The sequence below is a fragment of the Meles meles genome, chromosome 20, assembly GCF_922984935.1.
Source record: "Meles meles chromosome 20, mMelMel3.1 paternal haplotype, whole genome shotgun sequence".
NCBI lineage: Eukaryota > Metazoa > Chordata > Mammalia > Carnivora > Mustelidae > Meles > Meles meles.
In genome coordinates this window covers 10574580-10595909 of record NC_060085.1, presented here as the reverse complement: position 1 = coordinate 10595909, position 21330 = coordinate 10574580, and the positions used below count along the sequence as shown (strand labels likewise).

The following is a 21330-nucleotide window of genomic DNA, read 5'->3' as shown; positions in this document are numbered from 1 at the left end:
TTCTGAATCCTTATGCTGGCTGGGGGCCTATTGTTTCACTACTTCCTGCTGTCTCAGCTGAGGACAGAGATTTAGTCCCTGTCATTTGTCATCCAGGGAGGAATTCAGACTTCCCCAAGGACACCTTCCTGTCAGATACCCCAGCCAGGTGAGTCCAACATCCCAGTGGACCACGGGTAACAGGGTCAGAGAGAATGGAAGACAGGAACATTGACCCATCATCACCTGAGAGCCAATTTAGCTTAGTCCAGATCAAATGATCACTGTGTTTGTTTGCTTGCTTAAGTAATTAATATATTATTAGTACTGATATCAATTTCACAAAGTGACTCGTACTCACATGTTTAAGGTCTTTCATGTTTTTTTACTAATAAATTTCTATTATAGCAATGCTAGAAAAAGTATGTTGAGATTGTTACACTCAATGTGTGGTTCTAATCAGCTGTGATTTTGTCCCCTGGGGAATCATTGATCACTGTCTGGAGCCAGCTTTGCCTGTCACACTGGAGAGGGGTACATGAAGGCCAAAGGTACCCTAAACACCCTAGAATGCACAGACCATCCCTTACCCCAGGGCAGGCTCTGACCAGAACGTCCATGACGCTGAGACAGAGAAACCCAGAGGTAAATAATATTACTATTGGATCACAGCTGCCTTCAGGTTCTGCCTTCAATCTTCTAACACTTTTCTGCCACCAAATTCAGAGTAAATCCTTGGCTACCAGTTTAAAATTTCCAACCACAAACAGTGTAACAGCTCTGTAAGTTTTTTTTTTTTTTCCACCATGTTGCTGGTGATAGAGATATTTCTTGTTGTTTTCTTAAACTACCCCCTCAGTATCAGCACACATTATATATTTGATGACCATTCTAATTGGCCTTTATTATGCATCCCCATATATTATTCTCCTCCACTTTTTTTTTCCAGTTACGAGAATTTCAGATGATTTCTTCAGATACTTTCTTCTGAGTTGACTTTTGGAACATACTTTCACCAAAACATTTTTATTGTTGTTGTATTTTATTTTTTTATTATGTTATTCACTATACAGTACATCATTAGTTTTTGATACAGTGTTTCATGATACATTGTCGGCATACAACACCCAGTACTCCAAGCAATCCATGCCCTCCTTAATAGCCATCACCAGGCTCATCCATTTCCCCACAGCCCTTCCTTCTAAAACCCTCATTTGATTTTTCCCCCTTCATTTTTCCCTTCCTTCTCCTAATATCATCCAGGCTATTCCTTATATTCCACAAATAAGTGAAACCATATGATAATTGACTTACTCGCTTGACTTATTTCACTTAGCATAATCTCCTCCAGCCCATTCATGTTGATATAAAAGTTGGGTATTCATCCTTTTGGATGACTAAGTAATATTTCATTGTGTATATGGACCACATCTTTATTCATTCATCTGTTGAAGGGCATCTTGACTCTGTCTACAGTTTCGCTATTGTGTACATTGCTACTCTGAACATAAGGGTGCATGTGGTCTTTCTTTTCACTACATCTGTATCTTTGGGGTAAATACCAAGTAGTGCAATTGCTGGGTCATAGGGTAGCTCTACTTTTAATTTTTTGAGGAAACTTCACACTGATTTTCAAACTGGCTGCACCATCTTGCATTCCCACCAACAGTGTAAGAGGGTTCCCCTTTCTCCACATCCTCTCCAACATTTATTGCTTCTTGCCCTGTTGATTTTTGCCATTCTAACTCACCAAAACATTTTAAATCTTATTTAAATTTGCTTATCTTCTTGCTTTTGGGTTTTTTAACTTTATTTAAGTGATTCCTCCAACCTGTAAATTTCATATGTAGTTTTCCTGGTATGCTACTATATTGTATGGTTACACTTACACTGGGTTCATAAACCCCCCAAATTTAGTGAAATGTCTGATGGAGGGGATCAATTTCATATTCCTCCAGGTAGATGTCCCTCTATACCAGCTTTTATTTAGTAATTCAACCTTTTTCAACAAAACCAAAATACAATCTTGCCATAGGGTAAATATCCTTATATACGGAGACCTAATTTTTGACTGGTTTAACAAATAAAAACTGAGCATCTGACTTGGGCCAGAACACTTTAGGAACATTAAATTTTGAATTATTTCATGTCTAGGCCATGCCCAATTTAATTATTAATCACTAATTATTGCTATTTGTTGCCATCACTAATTATTGTTATTTATTTCATGTTATTTACTTACTTATTTATTTATTTCAGTTCATTTTGATTTTTCATAGAATTTGGCTTACAGTAGTTATTCTGAAACTATTCATTCTAACATGATTTTGTGATCCCTTCATTCTTTTCATTTTAACTTTTCATCATCTTACATCTTTTTTTATTCTAAACATATATTTAAACATATATATTTATTTAATATATTTAATTATATTTAATATATTTAATATATTAATTATAATTATAATATATAATATATATTATATAATATAATATTAATATATTATATTATATTATATATATTAATATATTATATTATATTATATTATATTATATATATATTAATATATATATAATATATATATATAATATATAATATATATAGTAATATATATAGTAATAATATATAATATATATATAGTAATAATATATAATATATATAATATTATATTATATTAACATATAATGTATAGTATATAATATAATATAATATAATATAATATAATAATTAATATATTTAATATATTTAATATATATTAATATATATTTATATAATATAATATATATATAATATATATAATATAATATTATATTATATATATAAATATATAATATATATTTATATTTATATACATATTTTATATATATATAAATATATATAAATATATAAATATATTTAAAATATATTTAATATATATGATGATATATATAATATATATGATGATGGCATCATCATATGAAGCAAGTTATTCAGTAAAAGGGATAGACTGTAATAGTATGGGCAGGATTATCGAGCATAGTCTTGGGACACCTTTGCATGTAGTATGAAATCCAGAATGAGGATTAGAGTGTGCCCATTGGGTTTGTCAAAAAGAGATTAATACCCAAAGCCCAAGAATATCAATGCAAAGATACCACATAGGAGAATGGAGAAAGGGGTAATCTCATCTTCTATCATACCACATAGAAATGAATCAGTCAAATAATGATATAGGAGGGACAGAAAAAATAAGTCTTCTATGCTTGATACAAAAATGTCCACTTTTTCTTGTGTTGTGAATACTTCCTTTTGTCAAGTTTTGGTTTATCCATTTGCTCATTTGTCTTGGATGTATAATAGGAATAGATAGATAGATTATAGATAGATAGATAGATATAGATATGTTAATATTTATATATTTATATTTTATCAATACAGTTTTGTGTGAATACATCATGAATACATCACTAAGTGTCTTTTGAACAAGTTTGTTGTGTTCTCTTGTTAGTGCTGGACATCAGGAGATGTAATCTGGGAGTAAGAAGCATCCAAAACCAAGGGGGCTTATTCTTCCTCAGAGTCTCTCAGGGACCACCTGAGCTTATTAAATCATTCTTCTCCCTCATTCATTTTACCCCCCCCTCCATCTCACACTCTGTCTTTCTGTTTATTGACCAGATTTTTTATGTTTGTGTAAATCACAGCAGAAAATGGCCTTCCCAATATGGAGCTCCCAGTTTATTTCTCCATGGAAGACTTAAGAATTGGCATTTCCGGACTTTGCAGGGGAAAGATTTATGACCTGGCCTTCTTGGGTTGGATCCATTGGTGGGGACTGAAAAGGGGGAATAACACAATCCAAGAGTCATGGTTTCCTGCATGTGTGTGACTTACTGAGTGTGAGCAGTCCCCACAACAGGGTCCCAGGACTAATAAATCCCAAGGTGACACAACACAGGGTCCAGAACTCGATCAAGAGAGACTACTAAGAAGGGGATATGTTTCAGTTCAAGGGATGCCTTTGCAACACGATGATATTCATATCAGTGTGAGAGGCAGGGTAGGCAAGGAACTCCCTGTGACTCGAGGTTCCAGAGATAGCAGAGAGGCCACTTCCCTCCTTAGCATGTCTGATGCCATCTGTTCTCAGTCTCCCTCCTGCTCATTCCCCTTGCAGCACTAGCTTGGCTTCTTTGACATGAGCTTTGGAAGCAGGTACCTCCTTGGGGCCTTTGCACTGGCCATTTCCTCTGCTGGGAACACACTTCCACATACAACCCTTCATCAGTCTGTTTCTCTTAATTGAGTTCTGTGTTCCAGTGTCACCTTGTTTGCAGAATTAGCCTAAATACCCACAAAAAATACAATGTCCAATTGTCTGTCTGCTTTATCCCTGTTTTCCTTTTCTTTCTAGCACCTCTCATCATCTGCAAAGTTATATAAATATCTTATATGCTTATACATTATTTTTACATCACTGTAGGGACTTTTGTTCTTTAGCACCCTATGCTCATTGCTTAGGTATTGCCTGAAGCATGGTCATCAGTCAATTTATATTCCTGGGATACTTTAAGAATTTCCTAGTAACCCTATAAAATATATGAGTTCTTAGGGAAGAAACTGATTGAGAAACAACTATATCAGACATGACACAGGGGATACCTTAAAGAGGGCCATATCATAAGCTCTACCGCTTGTCCTGCTGTAGAATTCAAGAAGAGTTCTACATATCTGTGTTCGTAAGCACCACCGCTTATTCCTGCTGTAGAATTCAAGAAGAGTTCAACATATCTGTGTTGCATATTTGCTTTGTCTTTTGACATCGCTGCCACAGCATCTTCATGAGTCGCAAACTCAACATCTGCTTCACCAGTTACTCTACCATCAGGACCAATTTCAATATGTACTCTCACAGGATTGAGCGGTGAAAAAAAATTATAAATGTCGTTCTCAGTAGCTCTGTAAGGTAATCCCCACATGTGTACACAATGTCCTGTTGTGCTCTGGAAAGTAGAGCCACCATCCCCATATCTGTGACCAGACATTCCTGAAAAACAGTAATTGAGGTCTCTTCCAAATCTATCTGAACCAAATCCATAGCCATCATTATAGCCATTGTGGGCGTGAACAGAATGGGAGGGATGTCTAGCATGTCCAGTATGAGTGGTGGATGGGGAATGTAACTGATCCTGATCACTGACTCTTGGTCACCGGTGTTTTTTTTTTTAAAGAAACAAAGTTTAACAGTTTTGCAATACAAGCTTGTGATTGATGCTTACTCTAAGTGGAAATCAGGATTGTTTTAAAGAACTTAAGGTTCAGTATTTTTGAACACAAACATTCATCTAGGATGTAATAACTGAGTAAACTATAACTGTTAAACAATTTTCAGCTTTTCTCTAGTTCTATTGTAGGAGGTACTTAAGCAGCAAGTGTATTTAGGTTAAAGCAGTTGAATTATGTTAAATGTTGCTCTTCTACATTACATTGAACACTGTTGGGATGCATGTTGAAAGACATGCTTTTTTTGTAAAACTCAATATAGGAGCTGTGTCTACAATTAAAAGTGAACACATTTGGCATGTTTGTTAATTCTAGTTTCATTTAATAACTTCTAAGCCACGTAAGTTGAAACTTTTTTTTTTTAAGTTAATGGGCAACTTTGAGACGCAATACCATACGTTAGGATTTTGGTCTTGGTGTTTGTATGAAATTTTGAGGCCTTGATTTAAATCTTTCCTTGTATCGTGATTTCCTTTTAGGTGTATTGCGCTAAGTGAAACTTGTCAAATAAATCTTCCTTTAAAAAAAAAAGAGGGCCATATCCATGCACAAAATATTGAAATAAATTCCTGGACTACAAAGTATTAAAAGTAACATTTCAAATCTGTGAATAATACAGTTTGCGTAAAAGTCTGTCATGCTGTTTCCTTCTTTCCCAGAAGTTACCTCCACCACATGGAACAAGGAAATGATACACAAATTCCAGAGTTTCTTCTTCTGGGATTATCAGAGGACCAAGAACTGCAGCCCCTCATATTTGGGCTTTTCATATCCATGTACCTGATCACTGTGTTTGGAAACCTGGTCATCATACTGGTTGTCAGCATAGACCCCAAACTCTACACACCCATGTACTTCTTCCTGGCCAACTTGTCCTTTGTAGACATCTGTTTCACCTCTACCACTGTCCCCAAGATGCTGTGGAACATCCAGACTCAGAGCAAAGTCATAAACTATGCAGGATGTGTTACTCAGATGTACTTTTTAATAATCTTTTCAGTGTTGGACATCTATCTCCTTGCTGTGATGGCCTATGACCGCTTTGTAGCCATCTGTCACCCCCTGCAATACACAGTCATCATGAATCCCCGGCTTTGTGGACTGCTTGTTCTGGGGTCCTGGATCATAAGTGTCTTGCACTCCTTCTTACATATATCAATGGTGTTGCAGCTGTCCTTCTGTACAGAGGTGAAAATCCCCCACTTTTTCTGTGAACTCAATCAGATGATCCAACTTGCCTGTTCTGACACCTTACTTAATAACATGGTGATGTATTTTGCAGCTGTCCTGCTGGTTGGTGTTCCCCTTGCTGGGATCCTTTACTCTTACTCTAAGATTATTTCCTCCATACTTGGGATCTCATCAGCCCAGGGGAAGTATAAAGCATTTTCTACCTGTGCATCTCACCTCTCAGTTGTCTCCTTATTTTTTTGTACGAGCCTAGGTGTGTACCTTAGCTCTGCTGCTACCCAGAGCTCCCACTCAAGTGCAGTAGCCTCAGTAATGTACACGGTGGTCACACCCATGCTGAACCCCTTCATCTACAGCCTTAGGAACAAAGACATAACAAGGGCTCTGAAAAGAATGGGCATTAAGGAGGGCACTTGATGTAATGAGCCCTGGGTGTTATATGCAACTAATGAACCACAAATTCTACCGCTGAAATTCATAAGACACTGTATATTAAATAACTTGAAATTAAATTAAAAAAATAAACCAACTATCAGTGGGGTTCCAGCAATGTGAGGGCCAACTGTTCTGGGGCTGAAGAAGCATCCATGATTGCAGGGTGCACAGCCTCAGAGCCAAGAACTGCTATTCCTTGAACAGGCTGTGGAAGTAGAATCTGTTCCTTCTACATGTATTTAAGGAAATCACTTCCTCTGTATTCCCCTTTGCCTGTATCTTAAATGGCACAAGTTCTATTCTTTTTTTTTCCATTTTATTTATTTTTTCAGCATAACAGTATTCATTCTTTTTGCACAACACCGAGTGCTCCATGCAAAACGTGCCCTCCCCATTACCCGCTGCCTGTTCCCCCAACCTCCCACCCCTGACCCTTCAAAACCCTCAGGTTGTTTTCAGAGTCTATAGTCTCTTATGGTTCGCCTCCCCTTCCAAATTTTTTTTTAATAAACATATAATGTATTTTTATCCCCAGGGGTACAGGTCTGTGAATCGCCAGGTTTACACACTTCACAGCACTCACGATAGCACTTACCCTCCCCAATGTCCATAGCCCCCTCCCCCTCTCCCAATCCCACCTCTCCCCAGCAACCCCCAGTTTGTTTTGTGAGATTAAGAGTCATTTATGGCTTGTCTCCCTCCCAATCCCATCTTGTTTCATTTATTCTTCTCCTATCTCCCTAACCCCCCATGTTGCTTCTCCATGTCCTCATATCAGGGAGATCATATGATAGTTGTCTTTCTCCGATTGACTTACTTCACTAAGCATGATACCCTCTAGTTCCATCCACGTCGTCGCAAATGGCAAGATTTCATTTCTTTTGATGGCTGCAGAGTATTCCATTGTGTATATATACCACTTCTTCTTTATCCATTCATCTCTTGATGGACATCTAGGTTCTTTCCATAGTTTGGCTATTGTAGACATTGCTGCTATAAACATTCGGGTACACGTGCCCCTTCGGATCACTATGTTTGTATCTTTAGGGTAAATACCCAGTAGTGCAATTGCTGGGTCATAGGGTAGTTCTATTTTCAACATTTTGAGGAACCTCCATGCTGCTTTCCACAGTGGTTGCACCAGCTTGCATTCCCACCAACAGTGGAGGAGGGTTCCCCTTTCTCCGCATCCTCACCAGCATCTGTCATTTCCTGACTTGTTAATTTTAGCCATTCTGACTGGTGTGAGGTGATATCTCATTGTGGTTTTGATTTGTATTTCCCTGATGCCGAGTGACGTGGAGCACTTTTTCATGTGTCTGTTGGCCATCTGGATGTCTTCTTTGCAGAAATGTCTGTTCATGTCCTCTGCCCATTTCTTGATTGGATTGTTTGTTCTTTGGGTGTTGAGTTTGCTAAGTTCCTTATAGATTTTGGATACTAGCCCTTTATCTGATATGTCGTTTGCAAATATCTTCTCCCATTCTGTCAGTTGTCTTTTGGTTTTGTTAACTGTTTCCTTTGCTGTGCAAAAGCTTTTGATCTTGATGAAATCCCAATAGTTCATTTTTGCCCTTGCTTCCCTTGCCTTTGCCGTTGTTCCTAGGAAGATGTTGCTGCGGCTGAGGTCGAAGAGGTTGCTGCCTGCATTCTCCTCAAGGATTTTGATGGATTCCTTTCTCACATTGAGGTCCTTCATCCATTTGGAGTCTATTTTCGTGTGTGGTGTAAGTAAGTGGTCCAATTTCATTTCATGAATGTGGCTGTCCAATTTTCCCAACACCATTTATTGAAGAGGCTGTCTTTTTTCCATTGGACATTCTTTCCTGCTTTGTCGAAGATTAGTTGACCATAGAGTTGAGGGTCGATTTCTGGGCTCTCTATTCTGTTCCACTGATCTCTGTGTCTGTTTTTGTGCCAGTACCATGCTGTCTTGATGATGACAGCTTTGTAATAGAGCTTGAAGTCCAGAATTGTGATGCCACCAACTTTGGCTTTCTTTTTCAATATTCCTTTGGCTATTCGAGGTCTTTTCTGGTTCCATATAAATTTGAGGATTATTTGTTACATTTCTTTGAAAAAAATGGATGGTATTTTGATAGGGATTGCATTAAATGTGTAGATTGCTTTAGGTAGTATGGACATTTTCACAATATTTATTCTTCCAATCCAGGAGCATGGAACATTTTTCCATTTTTTTGTGTCTTCCTCAATTTCTTTCATGAGTACTTTATAATTTTCTGTGTATAGATTCTTAGTCTCTTTGGTTAGGTTTATTCCTAGGTATCTTATAGTTTTGGGTACAATTGTAAATGGGATTGACTCCTTAATTTCTCTTTCTTCAGTCTTGTTGTTGGTGTACAGAAATGCAACTGATTTCTGTGCATTGATTTTATATCCTGACACTTTACTGAATTCTTGTACAAGTTCTAGCAGTTTTGGAGTGGAGTCTTTTGGGTTTTCCACATATAGTATCATATCATCTACGAAGAGTGATAGTTTGACTTCTTCTTTACCAATTTGGATGCCTTTAATTTCTTTTTGTTGTCTGATTGCTGAGGCTAGGACTTCTAGTACTATGTTGAATAGCAGTGGTGATAATGGACATCCCTGCCGTGTTCCTGACCTTAATGGAAAAGCTTTCAGTTTTTCTCCATTGAGAATGATATTTGCGGTGGGTTTTTCATAGATGGCTTTGATAATATTGAGGTATGTGCCCTCTATCTCTACACTTTGAAGAGTTTTGATCAGGAAGGGATGCTGTACTTTGTCAAATGCTTTTTCAGCATCTATTGAGAGTATCATATGGTTCTTGTTCTTTCTTTTATTAATGTGTTCTATCACATTGATTGATTTGCGGATGTTGAACCAACCCTGCAGCCCTGGAATAAATCCCACTTGATCGTGGTGAATAATCCTTTTAATGTACTGTTGAATCCTATTGGCTAGTATTTTGGCGAGAATTTTTGCGTCTGTGTTCATCAAGGATATTGGTCTGTAGTTCTCTTTTTTGGTGGGATCCTTGTCTGGTTTTGGGATCAAGGTGATGCTGGCCTCATAAAATGAGTTTGGAAGTTTTCCTTCCATTTCTATTTTTTGGAACAGTTTCAGGAGAATAGGAATGAGTTCTTCTTTAAATGTTTGGTAGAATTCCCCTGGGAAGCCGTCTGGCCCTGGGCTTTTGTTTGTTTGGAGATTTTTGATGACTGTTTCAATCTCCTTACTGGTTATGGGCCTGTTCAGGTTTTCTATTTCTTCCTGGTTCAGTTGTGATAGTTTATATGTCTCTAGGAATGCATCCATTTCTTCCAGATTGTCCAATTTGTTGGCGTAGAGTTGCTCATAGTATGTTCTTATAATTGTCTGTATTTCTTTGGTGTTAGTTGTGATCTCTCCTCTTTCATTCATGATTTTATTGATTTGGGTCCTTTCTCTTTTCTTTTTGATGAGTCTGGCCGGGGGTTTATTGATCTTATTGATTCTTTCAAAGAACCAGCTCCTAGTTTCATTGATTTTTTCTATTTTTTTTTTTGTTTCTATTTCATTGATTTCTGCTCTGATCTTTATGATTTCTCTTCTCCTGCTGGGTTTAGGGTTTCTTTCTTGTTCTTTCTCCAGCTCCTTTACGTGTAGGGTTAGGTTGTGTACTTGAGACCTTTCTTGTTTCTTGAGAAAGGCTTGTACCGCTATATATTTTCCTCTCAGGACTGCCTTTGCTGTGTCCCACAGATTTTGAACTGTTGTGTTTTCATTATCATTTGTTTCCATGAATTTTTTCAATTCTTCTTTAATTTCCTGGTTAACCCATTCATTCTTTAGAAGGATGCTGTTTAGTCTCCATGTATTTGGGTTCTTTCCAGCTTTCCTCTTGTGATTGAGTTCTAGCTTCAGAGCATTGTGGTCTGAAAATATGCAGGGAATAATCCTAATCTTTTGATACCGGTTGAGACCTGATTTGTGATCCAGGATGTGATCTATTCTGGAGAAGGTTCCATGTGCACTAGAGAAGAATGTGTATCCTGTTGCTTTCGGATGAAATGTTCTGAATATATCTGTGATGTCCATCTGGTCCAGTGTGTCATTTAAGGCCTTTATTTCCTTGTTGATCTTTGGCTTGGATGATCTGTCCATTTCGGTGAGGGGAGTGTTAAAATCCCCTACTATTATTGTATTATTATTGATGTGTTTCTTTGATTTTGTTATTAATTGGTTGATATAGTTGGCTGCTCCCACGTTAGGGGCATAGATATTGAAAATTGTTAGATCTTCTTGTTGGACAGACCCTTTGAGTAGGATATAGTGTCCTTCCTCATCTCTTATTATAGTCTTTGGCTTGAAATCTAATTGATCTGATATAAGGATTGCCACCCCAGCTTTCTTCTGATGCCCATTAGCATGGTAAATTGTTTTCCACCCCCTCACTTTAAATCTGGAGGTGTCTTCGCATCTAAAATGAGTTTCTTATAGGCAACATACTGATGGGTTTTGTTTTTTTATCCATTCTGATACCCTGTGTCTTTTGATTGGGGCATTTAGCCCATTAACATTCAGGGTAATTATTGAGAGATATGAATTTAGTGCCATTATTAGTCTGTAAGGTGACTGTTACTGTATATTGTCTCTGTACCTTTCTGATCTACTACTTTTAGGCTCTCTCTTTGCTTAGAGGACCCCTTTCAATATTTCCTGTAGAGCTGGTTTGGTGTTTGCAAATTCTTTCAGTTTTTGTTTGTCCTGGAAGCTTTTGATCTCTCCTTCTATTTTCAATGATAGCCTAGCTGGATAGAGTATTCTTGGCTGCATGTTTTTCTCGTTTAGTGCTCTGAATATATCATTCCAGCTCTTCCTGGCCTGCCAGGTCTCTGTGGATAAGTCTGCCGCCAATCTAATATTTTTACCATTGTATGTTACAGACTTCTTTTCTCGGGCTGCTTTCAGGATTTTCTCTTTGTCACTAAGACTTGTAAATTTTACTATTAGGTGACGGGGTGTGGACCTATTCTTGTTGACTTTGAGGGGGGTTCTCTTCTCCTGGATTTTGATGCTTGTTCCCTTTGCCATATTAGGGAAATTCTCTCCAATGATTCTCTCCAATAGACCTTCTGCTCCCCTCTCTGTTTCTTCTTCTTCTGGAATCCCAATTATTCTAATGTTGTTTCGTCTTATGGTGTCACTTATCTCTCGAATTCTCCCCTCATGGTCCAGTAGCTGTTTGTCCCTCTTTTGCTCGGCTTCCTTATTCTCTGTCATTTGGTCTTCTATATCACTAATTCTTTCTTCTGCCTCATTGATCCTAGCAGTGAGAGCCTCCATTTTTGATTGCACCTCATTAATAGCTTTTTTTATTTCAACTTGGTTAGATTTTAGTTCTTTAATTTCTCCAGAAAGGGCTTTAATATCTCCAGAGAGGGTTTCTCTAATATCTTCCATGCCTTTTTCGAGCCCGGCTAGAATGTTCAGAATTGTCATTCTGAACTCTTGATCTGACATATTACCAATGTCTGTGTTGATTAGGTCCCTAGACTTCGGTACTGTCTCTTGTTCTTTTGTTTGTGGTGATTTTTTCCGCCTTGTCATTTTGTCCAGATAAGAGGATATGAAGGAGCAAATAAACTACTAAAAGGGTGGCAAAGACCCCAGAAAAATGCGCTGTAATCAAATCAGAAGAGACCCCTAATTGTGGGGGGGAGAAAGGGGATAAAAACAGGTTCTGAAAAAAAAAAAAGAAAAAAAAAGGAAATAAAAAAGAAAAAAATTTAAAAAATAAAACAAATAAAAAAATATAAAAAAGAAAGAAAAAATATATATATTTAGATGAACTAGTCAAAAAACGTTAAAAAAGAAAAGGGTAAAAGTTTTACAAAAATTTAGCAGAAGAAGAAAAAAGAAAAAAGAAACAAAAATTGAAAAAAGAAAAAAAAATTGAAGTAGCCGCAAGACTAAAGAATCATGGGGAGAAAGCCATGAGTTCCGTGCTTTGCTTTCTCCTCCTCTGGAATTGCTCTGCTGTCTTAGGAATTGAACCCGCTTTCTCCTTGATAGATGAACTTCGTCCTGGCTGGATATTTTGTTGATCTTCTGGGGGAGGGGCCTGTTGTAGTGACTCTCAAGTGTCTTTGCCCGAGGCGGGATTGCACCGCCCTTACCGGCGGTCGGACTAAGTAATCGCTTTTGGGAGCTTCTGTTCCCTGAACACTTTCCGTAGATTTTCAGAGGATGGGAATGAAAATGGCGTCCTCCTAGTCTCCGGCCTGGAGGAGCTGAGAGCCTGGGGCCCCACTCCTCAGTGCGCCCCCAGAGGACAGCACCCAATCACTCCCGTATCCCCAGCCTCTAGCTGCGCTCCGAGCTCACCCAGCCCGCGACCGGTTCAAGGTAACCCCGAGCTGAGAGTTCAGTCCTCGGCTCTGTCTCTGCAGCCGGCTTCTCCGTTCTAATACCTGCGAGCTCTCCGACACTCTGACACCCCCGATCCTTCTGTGACCCTGCGGGGCCTGGGGCCACGCTGACCCCGCGTGGGCTTCACCCTGGTTTAGCCTCTGGAGCAATGTCCCTCAGTGGAACAGACTTTTAAAAGTCCTGATTTTGTGCTCCATTGCTCTGCCGCTTGCCGGGAGCCGGCCCCTCCCCCCGCGGTCTATCTTCCCGTCGTTTTAGATTCACTTCTCCGCCAGTCCTACCTTTCAGAAAGTGGTTGATTTTCTGTTTCTAGAGTTGCTGTTCTTCTTCTCTTTGCTCTCCCGTTGGATTTGTAGGTGTTTGCAATGTTTAGATAAGCTATCGAGTTGATCTCCTGCTACCTGATGTAGTCTCAGGCTGCTACTTCTCTGCCATCTTGACTCCTCCCCCCGGCACAAGTTCTATTCTTAAAACTAATTTCATTTCAAATGACTTACACCATGTAATATAAATTTTCCCTAAATTTCCCGAGAATAATCATGGGTTGTGTTTTTCCAATGGAAGAAAATATACTTGGCCACTAAGCCCTTCACATAACTTTCTTGTTGATGAAAATACAAAAGTACAGTTTTCCCCTTGACTCTGTTGATATTTTCCATCACAACTTCATGTCTCTTCCTGATAATGTGGACTCTAACACTGCTGCCTTTAAGACTCAGGCTCCTGATAGGAGTGTTCAGACTAGGAAAGTCTGGGCACTCCCTTGCACCCATGTGCTTGTGGACATTCCCATAGATGCTTTCCTAACCAGAGCTTCTGCTGTGGCTGCACCTGCCCCTGGGTTCTCATTCTGATTTCAAGACATGGCTCAGCATCACCCACAGACAACTCTAACAAAACCAGGTTTATTCCTTATAAATCCTGAAGGACACATGGAATTCCAAAGGCCACTGCGGGAGGTCTCAGAGGTGAAGAGAGGCATTGAGAGGGAGACATAGCACTGTCTTTGAGGGATCTGCCTTTATTGAGGTCCATTACCAGAGTGACTAGAGGTTTATGGGTTCACTCATTATTGGAGAATTTTATATGATTAGAATTCAGCTGCTCAAGAGGAAAAGCAGAATCACTCATGTGTCAGTATAGACATTACCCAGGGATTTCTGAAGACATACTTCATAGCTGGAGCAGGTGAACCAAACCAAAACCAAATTGAGGTGCCAACTTACACCAGCTAGAATGGCCAAAATTAACAAGACAAGAAACAACAAGTGTTGGAGAGGATGTGGAGAAAGGGGAGCTCTCTTACACTGTTAGTAGGAATGCACGTTGGTGCAGCCACTTTGGAAAACAGTGTGGAGAATCCTCAAAAAATAAAAAAAAATAGAGCTACCCTATGACCTTTCAATTGCTCTACTGGGTATTTTACCTCAAAGATACAGATGTAGTGAAAAGAAGGGTCATGTATACCCCAATGTTTATAGCAGTAATGGCCACAATTTTCACCCTGTGGAAAGAGATGAGATGTCCTTCAACAGATGAATGGATAAAGAAGATATGGTTCGTATATAAAATGGTATATTACGCAGCTATCAGAAAGGATGAATACCCAACTTTTGTATCAACATGGACGGGACTGGAGGAGATTATGCTGAGTGAGATAAGTCAAGCAGAGAGTCAATTGTTATATGGTTTCACTTACTTGTGGAGAATAAGGAATAACATGGAGGACATTAGGAGAAGGAAAGGAAAAGTGAATTGGGGAAAATCAGAAGGGGAGATGAACCATGAGAGACTGGACTCTGAGAAAAAAAACTGAGGGTTTTGGAAGAGAGGGGATGGGAAGGGGTGGGTGAGCCTGATGATAGGTGTTAAGGAAGACACGTATTGCATGGAGTACTGTGGGTGTGGTGCATAAACAATAAATCTTGGAACACAGAAAATAAAGTAATTTAAAAAAAAAATGGATGCCTCAAAAATCCAAAGCTTAATGTCAGACACTTACTCTACAAACATGCTCCAGTGTTTCTTAATAAGTCTCCTGTTTTTAGTCTATGATTCAGCTCATTTCCAGAAATCCTACCATAGCCCCTAGCAAGCACTGGTTAGCAAAAATATCTCTCCAGTGGATTCTACATTGAAAGGCAAATTTGATATGAATACCCAACTTTTGTAGCAACATGGACGGGACTGGAAGAGATTATGCTGAGCGAAATAAGTCAAGCAGAGAGAGTCAAGTATCATATGGTCTCACTTATTTGTGGAGCATAACAAAGAACACGGACGACATGGGGAGATGGAGAGGAGAGGGAGTGGAGGGAAACTGGAAGGGGAGATGAACCATGAGAGACTATGGACTCTGAAAAACAGCCAGAGGGTTTGAAGGGGCGAGGGTGGGGGAGGTTGAGGAACCAGGTGGTGGGTAATAGGGAGGGCACGTACTGCATGGAGCACTGGGTGTGGTGCAAAAACAATGAACACTGTTACGCTGAAAATAAACAAATAAAAAAAATAATAAAATAAAAATAAATAAATAATTTTAAAAAAACCTTCAACAAACTGGGTCTAAGAATACATCTCAACATAAAATAAAACCATATAAGACAAACTCACAGTAGCACCATACGCAACGGTGAAAGGTTAGAAAAGTTTGCTTTGTGATCAGGAGCAAGACAAGGGTGTCCACTGTCACCATTCCTACCTAACATAACACTGCAGGTTCTAGCTAGAGAAATTAGGTAAGTTACAGAAATAAGAGGCATCCAAATCAGAAAGAAGAAAAATTATTTATTTATTTATTTATTTACAGATCATATGAACTAAATGTAGAAAATCCTGCAGACTCAACCCTTAAGAACACACTCATTATGATGAACACCATGTCATGTGTAAAATTGTTGAATCACTATATTGTACGGTTCTATATTGTTCTGTATGGTGATTTTTCTGCTCTGCACCAATAAAACTTTATTGAATTGAAAATCACACTTGTGGTAGACCTTCTTCAGAGATGGCTCCAATTCATCACTTAACTCTGTATCCATGTACTTTGTAATGTCACTGTGAAGCTCCTCCCATTGAGAGGTGGAATCTATTTCTCCACCTTTGAATCTGGACTGAAATTAATGTTTCATTTGCTTTGAGTAATAGTGTATGCTGAAAATGACAGTGTACCTCAACGGCCCTTTATGTGTTTTTGCTCCTCTTTAGTAACCTTGCCTTGTGTCCCATGTATACAAGTCTTGGTTAGCCTGCTGTAGGAAGAGAAAATATGTGGAGCAGAGCCCAGGTGCAGAAACAATGGCCAACCCAGACCAGCCTACCATCAGCAAGCCCCAACTGTGAGAACATAGCCAAGATTAGAAGAGAGCTTTTAACCGAGCCACAGCTTACAGGAGCTTCATGAGGAGACCAGCAGAGACCAAAAGTTTTCCCCAACATAGTCCCCCACGCAATTTTAAAAGAAGCATTATATTGTATCTTTTACATTTGGCATGGCTTGCCATGCAGTAATCGCTAACTGATAAAATAATCAACGTAAACAGACCTGAAGATATTAGGAATAATCTCCTTATTTTTAACACTGGTTCTGATATTTGGAAGGAGTTTTCATAATGTCATGGTTATTCACTTTTATTTCAATAACTGTGTTAAAAAGTGACTATCATTGAGATTCCCTTCTGGGTAACTGGTAGAGTTTGGAAAGACCTGTGTGTTTTACCAGGAAATCTTGTGGGACACTCAGTCACATGTTTCCCTTCCCAGAGCATTACTAGGGAGGAGTTCAAACTCTTGTCTGAGTCATCCTTTAATCATAGGATTTAAGAGAGTTTAGAACATAAAAGATGTAAAGAAATTAATGACAGAGAGAACAAACCAATTGTTCACTCACTCACCCTATAAGTTTTATGACAACATTTTTAAAGGGGGAGAATTTATGTTTAGGACAATGGAAGGAGTAATATTTATAGGCAGGGCTTGAAATTTTCAATTAGATACAGCAAATTCATCCAATTAAATAATACAAAATCGACCACTAAATTATTCACTCCAATTAATAGAGCCCTTGAAACATGGACACCAAATACCCCACAGTTAAATGTGTAGGCGTCCATCATCAAAAACACATTTTCTGCAATAAAATATGGTGTGAAAGAAAATTTTACTTCACCGTATTTCAGGTCTTACTTTATATCAAACCCATGTTAATTTGTTTATGCAAATTTGTTTTTCTATAGATTACCTGGGAGACTGTTTTTCATAAGGAATTTGTTCCTTACTATTCTGTGCCAGGGATACTGTGGATGCTGAACTGACAAGGGAACAGGATCTTAATGAGGATCACAAATCTCCATGCCTAGCTAGAAACCAAAATCATAGGTTAAATTCTCTATTATCAAGAAGAGCATTTAAGGGGCACCGTGGTGGCTCAGTCAGTTAAACATCTGCTTTGTCATGATTCCAGGGCTCTGTGATCAAGACCTGCATGGTGGGGGGATGGGGGGTCTGCTCAGCGGGGGTCCTGCTTTTCTCTCTGCTCCCCTGTTCCTGTTCTCTTTCTCTCTCAAATAAATAAAAGAATAATTTATTAGTTTGTTTTTGGAGCTGCAGAGAATACTGGGCCTTATTTACAAACATGTCTTCCTTCCCCTATTCTCCATGTTATTCTTTATTTTCCACAGATAAAATAAATATTTTTTTAAAAAGAGCATTTAAGGCAGACACAGTAAAAAATTGCGATCTCAGATTTCCTCTACAATAAAATTATAAAAATTGCCACAATGCCAATGTAGTTTATTTCATAAAACTAGTACAGTTCATCACTATATGAGGCAAATGGGAATCTCCAAAATATTTCTGATTCAAGGCTGGGACTAACTTTGGAAGCTAAGAATACAAAAGGAAAATTGTTGAGTATTAGAAGGAACAGAAAGTTAAACAAAGGGACTTACTTAAATCTATAAAGCAGATGAATTTTAGACAAATTGAAACTCCAGGACATAAATAGAAGAATTATGTTCTTCTTTCATGATCTGATTAAAGAATCACAATTTCAGACTATTAGGCATTAAGCTTGCAATCACAGGTAGTTGGTAAAAAATGGGCCTTCTATGGCTTCCCTCTAAAAAATACATTAAGAGCCCCCTTTATGTCTTTATTCCTCAGGCTATAGATGAAGGGATTCAGCATGGGTGTGATCACTGTGTACATCACTGAGGCTACTGCACCTGAGTTGGAGCTCTGGGTAGCAGCAGAGCTAAGGTACACTCCTAGACTTGTACAATAAAATAAGGAGACAACAGAGAGGTGAGAAGTACAGGTGGAAAATGCTTTATATTTTCCCTGAGCTGATGAGATTCTACATATAGAGGAAACTATCTTTGAGTAAGAGTAAATGATCCCAGCCAGGGGAGCACCACCGAGAAGCAATGCTGCAAAGTACATCACCATGTTATTAAGAAAGGTATCTGAACATGCAAGTTGGATCATCTGATTGAGTTCACAGAAAAAATGGGGAATTTCCAAGACTGTACAGAAGGACAGCTGCAGCACCATTAAGGTTTGTAACAAAGAATGCAGGATGCTCATGATCCAGGACACCAGAAGCAGTAGTGAACAGATCTGAGGCTTCATAGTGACTGTGTAGTGTAGGGGGTGACAGATGGCTACAAAGCGATCATAAGCCATCACAGTCAAGAGGAAGTTGTCCAAACCTGAAAAAAGTATGAAAAAGTACATCTGCATGATGCAGCTTTCATAAGTTATGGATTTTCTCTGTGTTTGTATGTTTACCAGCATCTTTGGGATGGTGGTGGAGGTGAAACAGATGTCTACAAAGGACAGGTTGGCAAGGAAGAAATACATGGGGATATGGAGGTTGGAGTCTGAACTGATGGCCAGGATGATGAGCAGGTTCCCAAGTATGGTGACCAGGTACATGAACAGAAATAGTCCAAAGATGAAGGGTTGTAATTCTGGTTCTTCAAAAAATCCCAGAAGAAGAAATTCTGAAATTTGTGTATCATTCTCTAGTTCCATGTAGTTAACATGACTAGCAAAATAAGAGAAAACAACATGACATAATCATGCATCATTAACCTGGGAGATACATTAATGTTTATATTCTGCATCAAGAAACTAATGCTTATATTTGTGTATGGAACACAATAAAAACACTAAAAACTAGGAATAGAAAGAAACTGTCTCAACATAAAGCTATTATTTATGAATAATCCACAGCAAGCATGATACTCCATGGGGTACAATGAACATTTTCCTCTCTGATCAGGAACGAGGCATGGATGCCTGATGTCACAACTTCTACTCAACATTACACTGGAAGATCTAGCCAGAGCAACTGTATGTGTTAGCCCAGTGATGGGTAGGTACTAAGGAGGACATGTATTGCAATGAGCACTGAACATTATATGCAAACAATGAATCATGCAACACTACATGAAAAACTAGTGAAGTACTGTATGGCAAACAAAATAATATTTAAGAAAAAAAGAAGAAAAAGAAAAGAGGGAAAAATGAAGAAAAAAAGAGAAAAAAAATTTAAAAAAGAAGAAAAAGAGATAAATAGTACCCAAATTGGAAAGGAAGAAATAAATTTATGTATGAAAATGATGTGATCTAGGGGCGCTTGGGTGGCTCAGTGGGTTAAAACCTCTGTCTTCAGCTCAGGTCATGATCCCGGAGTCCTGGGATCGAGCTCTTCAGAGATGTGATCTTATATGTAGAAAATCCTAAAGATGCCTCAAGAACACTAATAGAGATGATAAATTAGTTCAGCCAAATAACTGGGTACAAATCCAACCCTCAAATATCAGTTGCATTTCTACATACCAACAGTGAACAACTGAGAAGGAAATAATTCCTTTTATGTGACATCCAAATGAATAAGCCTATCACCACACATCAGTCAGAATGGCTAGTATTTAAAAAAAAACAGGAAATAACTAATAATGGTAAGGATGTGGAGAAAAGGGAACTCTCATGCACTGTTGGTGGGAAGGCAAAATGGTATAGCCAATATGGAAACACTATGGAAGTTCCTCAAAAAATTAAAAGGAGAAATACCACATGATCAAGTAATTCTGCTACTGGGTATTTACCCAATGAAGACAAACACATTAATTCAAAATTTAGTATGCACCTATTGCTTTTGTAACATTGTTTATAATAGCCAAGATATTAAAGCAGACCTGGTGTCTGCTGATAGATGAATGGAAAAGAAGATGTGGTATATAGATATAGATGGATAGATATAGATATATATATACACAATGGAATATTACTGTCATAACAAAAATGAGGTCTAGCCATTTGCAACAACATGGATGGATATAAAAGGTGCTATACTAAGTAAAATAAGTCAGATAAAGAAAGTATCATATAACCTCACATATATGCATAACCTAAATACAGAACAAGTGAACAAACAAACAGACACTTAAATATGGAGAACAAACTGGTATTTGTCAGAGGGTAGGTTGGGGAGTAGATAAAGGGTATCAGTGGCTACAAATGAGATCTTACTATTTTCAAAATCATGGATGAATCTAGAGGATATAATGCTAAGTAATGTAGTCAGAGAAAGACAAATACCATATGATTTTACTTAAATATGGGATTAAAGAAACAAAATAAATGAACAAAGAAAAAAGAGACCAAAAACCCAGCAGACTCTTCAATACAAAGAACAAACTGGTGATTGCCAAAGGGGAGTTGAATGGGGTGATGGGTGAAATACATAAAGGGGATTAAAATACACTTTTCATGATGTACACTGATAATGTTTAAGATTTATTGAATCACTATATCATATACCTAAAACTACTATAATACCACATGTCTTTATACAAAATTTGGAAATAAATTTTAGAAAATGCATAAAGTCCCCAGAAGTCCTTAAAATGACCAAAAAAAGTCATTTTATATATATATATATATATAATGACTTTTTTGGTCATTTTTTATATATATATTATATATATATATAAAATCTAAAGAGAAAACCATCTTAATGATGACAAGACACTAAGAAGGAAGAAGTTATACAT

General features: G+C 38.0%; 1 protein-coding gene and 1 pseudogene across 1 annotated transcript; one reads left to right on the top strand and one right to left on the bottom strand.

Moving 5' to 3' along the window:
* The first annotated feature begins 1011 nt into the window (after positions 1-1011).
* On the top strand, positions 1012-6850 carry LOC123932171 (olfactory receptor 7A17-like). Its single transcript, XM_045989930.1, has 2 exons — positions 1012-1031; positions 5890-6850. Exon 2 carries the CDS (start codon positions 5918-5920, stop codon positions 6848-6850), a length of 933 nt encoding a protein of 310 aa, XP_045845886.1. The 5' UTR covers positions 1012-1031; positions 5890-5917.
* An 11523-nt stretch (positions 6851-18373) lies between these two features.
* LOC123932625 lies at positions 18374-19356 on the bottom strand (annotated as a pseudogene).
* Positions 19357-21330: the final 1974 nt, after the last annotated feature.